This window comes from Chelmon rostratus, chromosome 23, assembly GCF_017976325.1.
Source record: "Chelmon rostratus isolate fCheRos1 chromosome 23, fCheRos1.pri, whole genome shotgun sequence".
Classification (NCBI taxonomy): domain Eukaryota; kingdom Metazoa; phylum Chordata; class Actinopteri; order Chaetodontiformes; family Chaetodontidae; genus Chelmon; species Chelmon rostratus.
This window is the reverse complement of record NC_055680.1, coordinates 18,718,616-18,732,467: the sequence shown is the minus strand read 5'-3', so window position 1 is coordinate 18,732,467 and position 13,852 is coordinate 18,718,616. Positions and strand designations below refer to the sequence as shown.

The window sequence follows — 13,852 nt, the reverse complement described above, 5'->3', positions numbered from 1 at the left end:
TCAGAACGTTAAGTAGAATGAAGCAGAAATGGTTCATGTGTGGATAAAACTGGTTTAGTTTTAATTTTAAAAATAATTTCTCTGTATCTTCATCCTTCAGGTGGCTGACTTCCCTGAAACCTTTCCGTTTGCTGATGTGGAAATACCTCAACCTGGTCCTTTCTCTGATTTGTCAAAAGAACCATCGGCCAGTTTCAGCACCGCCCCCTCCTTGACCAACCCCGCCCCTTTTCAGATGAATCCCGCCCCCTCATCGCCCCTCTCCAAACCCCCCAGAGCCAAGACGAAGGGGAGGAAAGCCGTGAAGAAGAACAGAGGAGGGAGAAGGTAGAGGGACGGACAGGAAGAGAGAAAAAGACTTCCTGTTTCCATGAACACGGTCCTCCCACAGTCCTGGAAGATCCTGGAATATTATCTTCCCAGGCATTGAAAGTCTGGAGAGAATATTTGGGAACATTTCTGAACATTTTTCAATATGTGGAAGAGTTTTAGTTTTGGAACGTCATGAAAAGTCCTGGAATGATTCACACACACACACACACACACACACAGATGTGATCTGGTGACAGATAACTGAGGTCCATATGGTCTTGTGTGTGTGTGTGTGTGTGTGTGTGTGTGTGTGTGTGTGTGTGTGTGTGTGTGTGTGTGTGTGTGTAGTGACACATCATTCGTGTGTGTTAAATTACATCTGTATTTACTGGAGCCAAAGATGCAGGAAATGGAACAAAGTGTGAAAAGTTTTCAACCAGAAAACGAAAACACAACATTTCACTACTGCTGCATCAGCAGAGTGTGTGTGCGTGTATGTGCTAGTATGTGCGTGTGTGTGTGTGTGTGTGTGTGTGGATTTCTATTAAAGTCTAAACACAAAAGACTAAAAGACATCCTTACGCCCACACACCCTCAGGCTCTCTCTCTCTCTGTGTGTGTGTGTGTGTGCGTGCGTGCGTGTGTGCCTGCGTGCGTGCGTGCGTGCGTGTGTGTGTGCGCAGACATCTTTTACAAAGTGACTTAATCTGCTGTCACACACACACACACACACACAGAGTTGTGCTGATGCAGCCAAACAGGCTTCTCCTGTTTCCTCTGGAGAGGTTTGTCACTTTATTCTCTTTCCTCGTCTCTTTTCCTTCCTTCTTTCCTTCCCTCCTCCCTTCCTTCCTTTTAACTCTTGAGGTTCGAGCAGCATCTTTTTACGCCTCCACGCCGGCGACAGTCGTGGCCGCAGACATTATGTTTTCATCCCATTCTCATGAACGAGACATCTCAGGAAGGTTTTAGGGATCGTCGTCACCGCAGGCTGATTGGCTCTGCTGATGTTGATGTTCAGGTGATTGTTGTTGCTCCATGTGATGAAGCTCTCTGTCCGTCCTCTGGAAAGAAACAGTCTCTAAGAGAAGACAGCGTGTTTCTCAGTGGACATTATTCACTGGAGTCAGACGTGTTGGATCATATTTATAACAAACATTTTTCATTTTGCAGTTCTGACTGTTGGAACTTCCTGTAATTGATGATGTTCTCGCACTCGAAACAAACTGATCTACCAATAAAAACCATTGTTCAGTTTGACTGAGACCACCTCTTTCTGTTCTGGACCGCGGTCCAGCAGAGGTTTCACAGACCTGACCTGACAGATCAGTCAAACAGGCAGGTCTCTGGACAACCTGCAGCTCTGATCACTATGACAGCTGCTGCACAGCCCGGCGCTGCTCCTGGGAGCCTTGGGGACCGATGGTGGTTTTGGTCCAGAGGTTTGAGGTGAAGAGAGCGGTGGCGTGGCTGGAGAACGTCTTCCTCCTGGTTCCCTGCTCATCCTTTCACAGTAACTGTCATGCTAACAGTAGCTGCCGGGCCTCGTGGACAGCGGGAGCCACTAAAGCTCTTACTCTCTTTCTTCAGCTGTTGACTCCCCTGTCATTCGTTTTCAATGGCCTGGCTAGCTTAGCTTAGCATCGCAGACAGGACAGCTGACTCTGGTGTTTCCATTTCGTCTCTCACACACAGAGAGATGACGGGTTCATTCAACGGGACACGTCCAGTGTCGCGGTCAGAGTTTGTCCCGCTCTCAAACGACAGATTAAGTTAATTCCTGACGAGCCGGCGGCTTCTCAGATTGTTTGTTCGGCTGTAAGCGACACATCCGAAGCACGCCGAGAGGCGATGAATCCCCTCTGAGGAGAAAACACGTAATCCCAGAACAAAGAGAAGCTCCAGGATGGCAGACGTCCGCTGCAGCGACACAGCACCAGGTCTCCTGACGCTCACTGCGCTGTGGACACCCACAAAAACCCCACCCAGCAACACCACCTGCTGCTGCTGCGTCTGTGTCCTCAACCAAAACCACGCTGATGATGAAGTGATTCCATGCAGCCATATTTATCTGAATCTGCGTTGTGGCATTAAAAGTCGTGCTTTGACACCACGAGATGTCAGAAAGCAACTTAATCCCACGGTACCATCGTCCATCGTCACTTTGTTCCATCTGGAGCGTGAAAGTGAGCGACTTTAATCCTCCGCTCGCTCCTCGAGTTCTAACAGGATTAAACATTTGAAAGGCCAATCAGAGCTGTGCAGAGCGCACAGGCTCAAACCTGCTTTTCCATCATCGTCGCCGCGGTGATGATCGAAGAACTCATCAGAAGAAGAAGCCAGGACATGCAAAGAAAACAAAAGTACAAAAAGAAGGAGTTTGAGACGTGTCAGTGTCCTGTTTTTCTCCTGGATCTCCCTCATGAATATTCACAGCACATTTTATTTCAAAAACTTTATGTTTCATCTGAGCGAGTCCTTGTTCCTCCCTGCCTGCTGTCCTAGTTGTACCTGCGACAACACACACACTTAAACACACACTCTCCCCAACAGCGACTAAGTCAGTGCCAAGTTGGACTCGCTACAAAGAGAAATCCTCTCACACACACTCACACACTCGGGTGGAGTAATGACACAGATACAACGGGGGGGCGGGATCACACACACGCTCAGAGGGGTGGGGTAAGGGACTGGAAAGAGGGAGGAAGGGAGGAGTGTGGGAGAAGAAAGAGAGGACACACACACACACTCAGTCAAAGCGTGTGTGAGGGGACACGCTAAAGAGCCCTAAAATGTCCCGTTACATACGTGATGTTCACCACACACACACACACACACACGTCATGTAAAATTCACCCCCGGAGCCCCTGAAGCCAACGTTTGTGGTGACAAATGACAGAAAAGCGACAGAGAGGGAAAACCAGTCCTGCCAGCTTGGCTTTAAAGGGCCGCGCTGCTGCTTTTCCGTGTCTGAGCTAGAAAATCACGAACCCTTCAAAAAGACAGCGTCCCAGACCGAGGGGGCGAGGAACTGGGGTCTTGGTACGAGCTGGGATTTGGTGGAAGAGGTTTGGCCTCGGACCACACTGACACGATGATTTAGCCTCAGTGTGTCGGGGATTCTGGTGAAGCCATCGGACCCGGGCACAGAGGTCCACCTCCGCTCATCGGTTACAGTCAGGCAGTAAGAGGGACACCTTGAGGGGCTCCCGAACCTGACCAACATCACTTCTGTGGTAAAGCCTTACCTGTCCCTAAACCGGGACATAGATGGATGGTGGATGGGTGAATGTAGGCCGTCCCGGTCTGACCCGACCGGCGTCGACGGACTCTGTTTGGTGGAAGGTGCCGGTCACAGGTGGAGGCAGCCGCGGTGATGTTCGGTGCTCGGAGGCGTTGGGGTTTCCTCCCGCTGCTCTGTTGTTTTCGGTGTCGAAAAAACGGCGTGACCTGGTTCAGAGAGTTTAGAAAAGACCGAGCCAAGAATACAGGACCAGGACACACACACAGTCAGGACAGCGAGGAGGTGGTGCTGCCGCCGCCGCCGCTGCTGTGTTTCAAACACAACCCCTCTGAGAGGTTCTGGTTGGAAAGTGTGTCAATAAACGGGGATCACACACACACCACACACACCACACACACACTAACACAGTGTTATCGTCTGATATTCTAATTAGTACGACATCAAAACAGGAAAGAGGTCCACCAGCTCCCAGCAGACACCAAGCCTGTCCAACAGCCCTACCTTCACTGTGTGTGTGTGTGTGTGTGTACTTGTACAGCTATCTTTGTGAGAACCAAATAAGTTTTTGGAGCGTGAGGACATTTTGGCCAGACCTCACTTCAGACAGATCTTCAAAGGGCTGTCTGAGCATTCAGACCTGGTTTTGAGGGTTAAGTTAGAATTAGGTTCAGTTTAGGGTAAGAGGCGGGGAAATGCATGATGTCATTGAGTGTCCCCACAAGGATATAAGTATGTGTGTGTGTGTGCACACCTCAGATCAACATTTTAAGAAAGTTTTCGGGTCTTTTCTGCTCCGGGGAGAAAAACCGAAGTCTCAGATGCTAATTTCAGATTTGTGTCTCGGTTCTTTTTGACAGCATTTTTCTTTTTCTTCGGGATTTTTGTTGCTCGGAGACACTTCAGCAGGAATGTTCTGAGAATCGAACCTGCAGCAGCGCAGCCACAACACTACAGAACGCAGTAGACCTAAAGTGGTCGTCATTTCCCTTTTTCCATCTTCCAAATCAGTTATTGAGACATCTTCTTCAGCAGCTTTACTGCTGAGACTTTCCATTCGATGTTTTTAGAGCACCACGACCAACAGATTCCCAAAAAATGCATCTGCCGTTTATATTCAGGAGAATGTATTTGTGTACCGCTCTGCAGGTCTGCATAAATACTGTGAAATCCTCGACATGACAACTTGATGAAGGCACAAAGCTTTTCATTTCATCTAACCTTGTGTTCTCTGTGTGGCGGCGGGCCAGGTGCCCTACTGTCACCCTGATTTAATCTGACCCTCAGGGGGGAACCCTCCTCCCAGAGGGAAGCTGTTTCCCAGGGGACACAGAGGCTGATGGACACGCCAAGGACAGCTACCCAAGCCTCAGAAGGCAGAACTCATGGTGTAAAAGCTGAACAAGACTTTCCCACTTCCATGTTCATCATGTGATGCATGCTGGCCCAAAAAGTATTTTTCCAATACACAATCATTGGAAAACAGACTGAAATGACTCTTTCTGATGAGCACAAGCCTCCACACACTCCGCTGAGCCTGAACTATTGGGCCAAACACACAGAGGCATGACGACCCCTGCACAGGCTTTTCTGGCACATGAACAGGGCGCCATCTTTAAACACCTCATCAAATTCATCCTTAAGCTGCAGTGGGCAACAGCTGGTCAGGGTGTTCGGACATGCACGCCTCCAACGCTGCTCTTTAATATTAATACTTAATTTCTTCCCTTAACTATTTTTAACCTTCATCATTGTTGGAGGTTTGCAGTGTGGCTGAACACACACACACACATCATCATCATCATCATCGTCATGATTATCTGCCGAACAGACTGAGGACAAAATAATGAAAGAAGGGAAAAGAGGGAAGATACTGAACATCAATAATGAGCATCAAACCTCGTCCAATCAAATCCATTCTGCGCAGTTAGAGGGAGGGGTCAAAGGATGGAGAGTCTTGAAAAGAGAAAAAAAAATCACTGTATATAATCTGTGTCAGAGACGGAGAGAAAAACGTGGAGTTTAATAGCGAAGAGATGGACAGAAACAAGAGAAGCAAATGATTTTATGAGCATAGAAAGAAAAAACATCACTGAAAACAAAAAGATACAGGATGAGGACATGAAAAAAGAAATGAAATAAAAGAAATAAAGCAGAGAAACAGACAGAAAAGAGAAAGACAGACATAGAAGGAGGAGGAAGATTTGCTGTTTTTTCATCTGTGGAGAATTTAACAACAAACTGAGAGGTCAGTATGTCTCATTTCAGCTCTATTAATATAAAGAATATTTGATGTTGATCAGCTGTAAAACTTCAGATCCGTTTGTCGACATTCAGAATGTAAATTCTGTCTGAGCTCATTTGAACGTTCGAGCACAAAGCTGCATCCTCGGCTTTTAAGGCAAATATGACATTTACATTTATTGCATTTTCACTTCACTCATCAGCTTCCAGAAAAAAAGAAAAAAAAAGCTTCTTCCCGAATCATGAGTTCCTCACCTCTGTTTGCAATAATCAATACTTGTGGATGACATTTATCCAACAAACAAGAAAGACAAAAAAAAGTGATTTGTTTCAAAATTGGATTGTAAGTGTGATTAAAATAAAATTGTTAAAAGGTCTTCTACAAGTATAAACATATAGATATTTAAGTATGAAAATACAGGAAATATAAGATGTACAAATAAGTATAATAACATAAAATATATTCCTGTAAAAAATACAAACACATGAAATATACTGATGAATGTGGGGACATAAAATGTATTAAAGTTTTTGTTGAAAAGCATTGTGAATTGTTTCTATGAGTGATTATCTCCAAGATGATGTTACATTAACTCAAAATAATTCTAAAATAAAAATTTAAATCAAAGTCACGTACAGTTTATCAATACAGCTGATATTTTTGTTTTGTGATGTTACTTTTTACAATCAACCACAAATACTTATTTGTAAGAAAGAGTAACAAACGTTTGAATATCAATCAGCTTCTATGATGAATACATTTAGGATAAATTAATGCAGAATTCATGAACACATATCTTTATATTATTGAAATAGCAAAAGTATCCTAAATTATTTTTGACAGATTTAGTAAATCATTATCTTTTATCTCAAAGATGCACTGAAGTTCAGAGTAACTGGATGAACTGTCCAATCAAAAGGAAGCTTTCTTGGACCAATCAGCAGGCTGTGCTCATGCTTTTGTTCTGCCTGCAGGACTGAGACATGAGGATGACTCCAGACACTGACGAGGTACTGACTTCACACATATATGATATATATTTGTGTGTGTGCTCTGTCAAGGTTCTGTTCTGGTGAAAAAGCTTAACTTCTATGAAAAGCATCTAAAATGTACAAATAACTCACAGCCATGAAAGGAAATGTCCTCTTTTATGCTCTTAAAGGTTTTGTCTGATCTGTCTTACCAGTCTATCAGGTGTACCGTGTCCGACTGCAGCTGTGTGTCTTTCAAACCAGGAAGTGTCCAACTTAGGTCATGTGATCGCTGTGGACACGGCTGGGTGGCACATGGTAAGACACACACACACATACATGTGTTGGTATTGTTACCTGTGAGGACATTTCAATTTTTCCAAATAGACGCAGCTCTGGTCTCAGACCTCCTGACCTCACAAAACGTCAGAGGGTTGACTGTAGTGTCCCCACAACGGTGTAGGTATTCATGGAGGTTTGTGTCCCCACAGTGCAGGTTTCATGGAGGTTTGTGTCCCCGCAGTACAGGTGTTCATCAGGACTGTGTCCCCACAACGCAGGTGTTCAAACGTTTTTATTTTTTTTGCCACTGTGGCACAAGTAAATGTGTTGGAAGGACGAGCAAAATTCAAGCTGGCGTAGTCATGGGTAGTCGTGCTTTGTTGACAAGCCGAGACTTGAGGTACTGATACAGCCTACAAGACGGAGGTCATGTGACCAACAGAGATAGCCGAGCAAAAACTCGAGCCAGGGCTGCAAGAAATGTTGAGTAGCCACCAGCCAAAGACTCAGAAATGAAAACATGTCATGCAATTACACGATTCATTCATTCATGTAATCGTTCCTTTACAGTTTCTGTAAATTGTACCTCCTCACATTATAACTAAATGTTGCTTCAAAGCCTTCTGTACGCTGCCTTTGCAATTTTTTTCAGGAAAAACGGCCAAATGAGAAGTCTTTTGGCATAAACACTAATCATAATTAAATTTAACCAGTTGTGCGTTGTATAAAAATCCCTTGTCGTGCCATCAAACCTCCAGAACATTCCCAACGTTATCGAGCCGTGACCCTGACTCAAGCTTTACTGACCCAACAACCATCCTCTTCACACTCTGTGAGACTTCATGTCATAAAGAAACTCTGCAGTTTGACAACGACACAATGTTGGACTTCAACCACATACTGACACACACACACACACGCACACACACACACACAGTGCAGATGTGTTCAGTCGCTACGGTGACATGAAGTCAGGTGTCGCTGTCATCACATCACCAAAAGCATCTGGAGAGAGCATCTGCACACACACACACACGCACACACACACACACACACACACACACACCTGTCACCCTCTCTGTCTTTGATACACATCAGTTAACTTTCATGTTTTCCTAAAAAAGACAGTTTTTTATTTTATCATTTTATTTGATGTATTTGTTTTTTATCTCGTGCATTGTGCTTGTGACTTCGTTTTATATGTCTGTTTTTTTGTAATTGTTACGACAATCTAACTCAACTCAGATACATATCATACATATGATTATACTCCCTGACTTTCAGACCACGTTGTGTTGCAGGTACACAGACGTTATTAGAAAAATGAAAACTTCACTTTCATGTACAAAAACATTTTTTTCCAGTGCATTAAAAAAATGCAGCCATTCAAAGAGTGTTCCAAGTTTTCCATTATATCTAATATGGAAACACTGACAACATCAGAGCCATATTTTACCAACGTGCCAACGAGAAGATGATAATACGTTCTTTCTCGCCAGCCTTGGAGAAGCTCCATTTTCAGGCCCAGCAACCATCCAGCTGCGGCCCAGTTGAGGTGGCCCTTCCTGGGCTGGTGTTTGACCTGAGCTCCCTGGTCCTATACGGAGCTCATGCTATTCCTGTTCGTCTGAAGATTCTGCTGGACCGTCTCTACAGCATCCTAACCCCAGAACAGGTACACCTGGATGGTTCTTATGACTGTTTAGAGCAGCCAATGAAAAAGCTTTCATTAACTAAATATGAGAAAATATCACAGATTAGTCTTAATATGCTGAATCATTATAGTATAGTGGATAGATTATATTGTGCATGTGTAGCAGATTACTTTTTGTCTTTTTCAGGTCGGCCACATACTGCACACACTGGGCTGGACTTTGGGGGATTATGTTAGAGGGTACATGCTGCAGGTAACACTAACACAGTATATGATACAACATTATACTGATATTTGGTGTCTGATGATCAAAATAAGCTCCCCTGTGCCTGTATGGTTTTCCTCCTAATGCTCCAGCTTCCTCCCACAATTCCTCCTGCCAGAATTACAGTAAATATGTCCATAGATTTGTGTCGTATCCTGTTTGACTCCGATCCAAGCCGCCCTTTTCAAACTAAGCACGCATGACATAAGGATGTATGAGTCTCAAGGTGTTTTCTTCGGTTCTGAATCGGAACCTTGACTGACAGATTGATTAAACTTCAGCACAATATCCCACTTTCATCTGTTCACATTGAGGTTTATTTCCCTCCAGTTTCCCAGTGGGAAGGTGTTGGACCGCTGGTTGATGGCGACTCCTGAAGAGGAATTGTTCATCCTCAAACAGTTCCTTCGCTTTGGCGAGACACGGCCCATAGCCGAGTTGATGACCCTTCAGTGCCTGGCGGCTGTCAATCATCTCTCTGATCCTGAGCTGAACGCCGCCCCAAAGAGCTGCCAGTCAAACATCAGCATGCTCACTGAGCGCACCGGGGGAACTCCAGGAGGGTTAAGGAACGCGAGAGGTGACTCGCGCTTACTGTCCGGTGTCTGCCGCTTTAAGAAAAACTGTCCCGCTGACCGCAGCGACGCAGTCCACCATTTTGACAACTTTCCAGGTGGACAGTCTTTGCTTCTGCCTTTCCACTTTCCAAGCTCCGCCTTCCACTGTTTGGTTCCTCCCACCAAGGTAGTTCAACGAAATTACTTTTCCTTCTAACCGTTTTTTAACCTGTCTTGTTCCCCAATAGGAAAACGTGTTAATAACTCTTACACTTACTCACTCTGATATATATAGAAAGGTGGTGTAAGTGTCCTCCTTGCTCTTGTTTTATTAGGAACTTGCTACACCTGGTAAACTAACACAGTACCTACGGAAGCCAGGTGGGACCAAGCTGGCCGAGACACACGGGCGGGAAGGAGGAAGAGTTCGAGAGAGTGATCTGATTTTCCAGCAATTTAAAGCTGAACCAGCTTTAAAAATCAAAGCAGATCCTGACAGGCCAAACACAGCCCAGTCAGTGTGGCATCAGAGCCCCCACTTCGACAGGGACCCGGAGCCTCACCTTCACAGGGGCATGGCCAACCAGGAGAACACCTCCCCACTCTCTCCTTCCTTAAACTCCTCTCTTATCCCTACGTCTTCCTCACTCCATCCGTCCAGTTCTTCCTCTTCCGTCTCTCCTCCAAAGCTTTCCCAGAAGTTGCCAGTTTCCTCTTCTTACTCTCTCAGTCCTCTCCCGTCCTCCTCCTTCCTTGTTCCTCTTCCTACCGCCTCTTTTTCCTCCTCCATCCATCCTCTCACATCCTCTTCTTCCTCCCTCTATCCTCTCCCCTCTTCCCTGTGCTCCCTCCCTTCTCTTTCACCCACAGGAGGCCGGAAGGGGAGGGTCTGCTGTGGTGTTTGTGGGAAAAGCTTCTATGACAAAGGTAAAGTCTCTAAGTCTTCTACACATCCAGAACTTAATTTTTTTTTAACAGTGTTGGTCCAACTACTAAGAAACCAAACCTCAACACTCATGTTTATCAGAAAGAGGCTGGTTAAAATCTTATTTATGAAGCAGAACTTTCTCAGTAGTGCCCAGTGATGCCTCCTCCTCTGTGGCCTCCTCTGACCTTTGGTGTTCCCCTAGGCTCCATCCTTGGCCCCCTGTTGTTCTGTGCATACATGCTGCCACTGGGACATAATTTCCTTCTGTTTGAGCAGGAACGCTAAAGATCCACTACAACGCTGTCCACTTGAAGATCAAACATCGCTGCACGGTGGCGGGCTGCACCATGGTCTTCAGCTCGCTACGCAGCCGGAACCGACACAGCGCCAACCCAAATCCACGGTTACACACAAGCGCCGGGAGAGACGACCACATGCACAGAAACACACATCCCGAGCCACACGCCGGCATACACACCAAAACACACATACACAAAGACAAAAGCACTCGCAAAGACACACACGGCACCCACACACGGATCTGCAGGGAAAAAGAGATCAGCGACGCACTCTGGCAACAGGACGATGAGGCGCACACACTAGTGCGCATACACACTATGAAAAACAGTCATACACACCTCCAACATGGCTGCTGGGACAACACACCACCTCCGGCCGACTCCCCTCCTCCTTCTTCTCATTCTCTACCCCAGAATCTGAGCCAAGACACCGACCAGACCTTCAGCCTGTGCGGCTCCACCTACAGATCCAACCTGCGCCCCCTGGCTCCTCCTCCACTCCTCCCAGCTCGCAGTGCTCCCTCGCTGGCCTCACCTCCCTCCCTCGTGCCCCCGGTGGGTCCTGCAGTGGAGAAAACTGAACCCTGTGGACAACTGCTCAGCCTTCACACCGACCACACTCCACCTGCCCACCTCCCTGGCCCCACCCCCGGCACCATGGCAAGCTGCAACAGTCAACCTGTGTCACGTGACTATGGCGGCACAGAGCGAGAACAAGGAGAGGCTTGCACAAGACTGCTGAACAATCAGCAGCGGCGGTGGGAGTCAGGCGACCCCATGCCAAAGAAGAAGCCCAGGAAGTCGAGCATGCCGGTGAAAATAGAAAGAGAGACAGTGGAGGGGGAGGGATATGAGGAAGAGGAGGGGTGTTGAAGATTGTTGCTGAAATGTTAAAACTTTACATTCAGAAATAACGTTTTTTCAGTGAGGAGCAGACATGAAGTTAAAGCAGCGTCATGTTGGTTTCGACTTTCTCAGCCTGATTTTCAGATCTCTTGCCTCGTGCTCAGTGCATGCCATGAAATCCACAGTTAACTAACTTGATATATTTGCCGGTAGGTTGTGTTGTAACCCTGCATGTTCAACAAAGTTTGAGAAACAAGAACATCTCAGAAAACGAAAGCTGACATTGAATCTGTAGTTACGCTAGTAAATCAGAGAAGAGCCCGAGCGTTAGCCTTGACTGTGGACAGCAACATTAACGAAAGCAGAATCCATCTGTCTGGTGCATCTCAGGGTATTTCCATTGGAAATAGTCCTAAAGTTGCCACCATGCAGGACAGAAACCTTTCTGATTTCAGTTACACTCTTCTCATCCTCAGGACAAGCTTTCATTCTTTAGGGCAGCTCAGAAACCGAAAAAAGTCCATCCCAACACCCCAACTCACAATTATCAGAAATCATTAATAATTGGGGAAGCAACTAATAAGAAGGGATGAAAGTTTAATTTCAGTGGAATAAAGGTCAGCGCGACAGCATCATCAAACTCTTGTTTGTTTGATTTTCCAACATACATCATATTCATTCAACTGTGTTTCCCTTCACACCCCCCACTGCTTGAGAGTAATAAATGTAGAGTTTGTATATTCTCTCTGCTCTGATGAATGTGTATTTGCCAGTATGCTGCTCTGTGCAGCCCCCCTGTGTTTGCTTTCTGTTATTGCAATAAAGGCTGTAAGAAAAACTCCACTAACAGACATTTAGCTGAAAACACCTCTACCCTGTACTCCATTAGGATCTTAAATGCAGTAATTTTGCTTGCAATGGAGTATTTTTTACATTGAGGTACTTTGGGCCACTGCCACCAATGAGGACATCGTTAGTAATGTTTCTGGGAATCTGGACAGTTTACTGATCTGAGAAGAACTTTGGATTCTATAATTAGACATAAAGGACTCTTACACCAAGGCTAATTTTTCATATTTGTAAAGTGAAAAGAGTTTGGAAATAATAAAAATGTGAAAATCCTGCTGCTTGGTGTTTGGTGAGGCACATCAGGAACAGGTGGTTGATCTACTGTGTACCAGGACCAAGTTTTTCAGGAAGTCAGTAGACAAAATTATTCATTTTTAATGTCAATTTGTTGCACATTTGAATTACCAGTCAGTGTGATCTGTGTTTTTCTTCTTTTATTTCCATTCTGTAAATATACATATGAAACGGTGCATTACTTCGTGACACGTCTGTCCAACTCAGCAGTAAGTGCTGTTATTTACGATTGGCTTTAAATAAAATAAATTTTCCCCAAATGCAAAATACAAAGAAAATATACAATACTACACAATTACACAAAATGTCTCTGGCTCCCTGCTTCCTAATTACTATTTTCCAATGGGTACAAGTGATTAAAACACAGCAAATATTCTATGTTGGGGTTCCTACACATTACAGCCGGAGTTAGCATAGCAACAGCGTCTACACCGAAAATTTGCTTAGCGGCTAACTTTACACACAACAGCTCCAGTTACACTTCAAATACTCAGTGGGAATAAACGGCCAACTTTCCCCACTCTCCCTGCATGCTTCTGTTCACTCATTACCCAGTTTGCTTATCTGTAAATATACATATGAAACGGTGCATTACTTCGTGACACGTCTGTCCAACTCAGCAGGAAGTGCTGTTATTTACGATTGGCAGGGGTGCTCACTATGGGGGGATACTCCCTCTTGTGGCGAAAAGAGGCAACAACACCTACTCTCCGATACACCGTTTAAAATGCAGGAACTCAGAGATTCAAGATTCAAGATTCAAGAGTCTTTATTGTCATTGCACATGTCAATGAAATTTTCATTGCAACCCCCATGTTAGATGGTAAGAAAGATAAGACTAGAAAGAGTGAATAAAATTAAGATAACTACAATAAAATAAAATAAACCAACATGCAATAAAAAAAAAATATATATATATATTCGTGAAGCAATTAAAAATATAACAGAGAAAATATACTTAGGCAATAAACTATACTAAACAATAAACAATAAAATATGGAAGTGAAATGTGCAAACAGTATAAAATATACAAGCAGAATAAAATATAAAATATACACAGTGAAATGTACCGACAGAATAAAATATGCCAATGAAACTGAAATGTGCTG

General features: G+C 44.9%; 1 protein-coding gene across 1 annotated transcript in view; it reads left to right on the top strand.

The window, feature by feature from the left end:
- The window catches only part of LOC121626998 (coiled-coil domain-containing protein 171-like), a gene marked incomplete at its 5' end in the record, with an annotated part of 10,602 nt that extends 10,030 nt beyond the window's left edge, over positions 1-572 (top strand). Inside the window, 1 exon segment of the mRNA XM_041965757.1 lies at positions 101-572. Within this exon segment, the coding sequence (XP_041821691.1) occupies positions 101-331 (231 nt within the window).
- Positions 573-13,852: the final 13,280 nt, after the last annotated feature.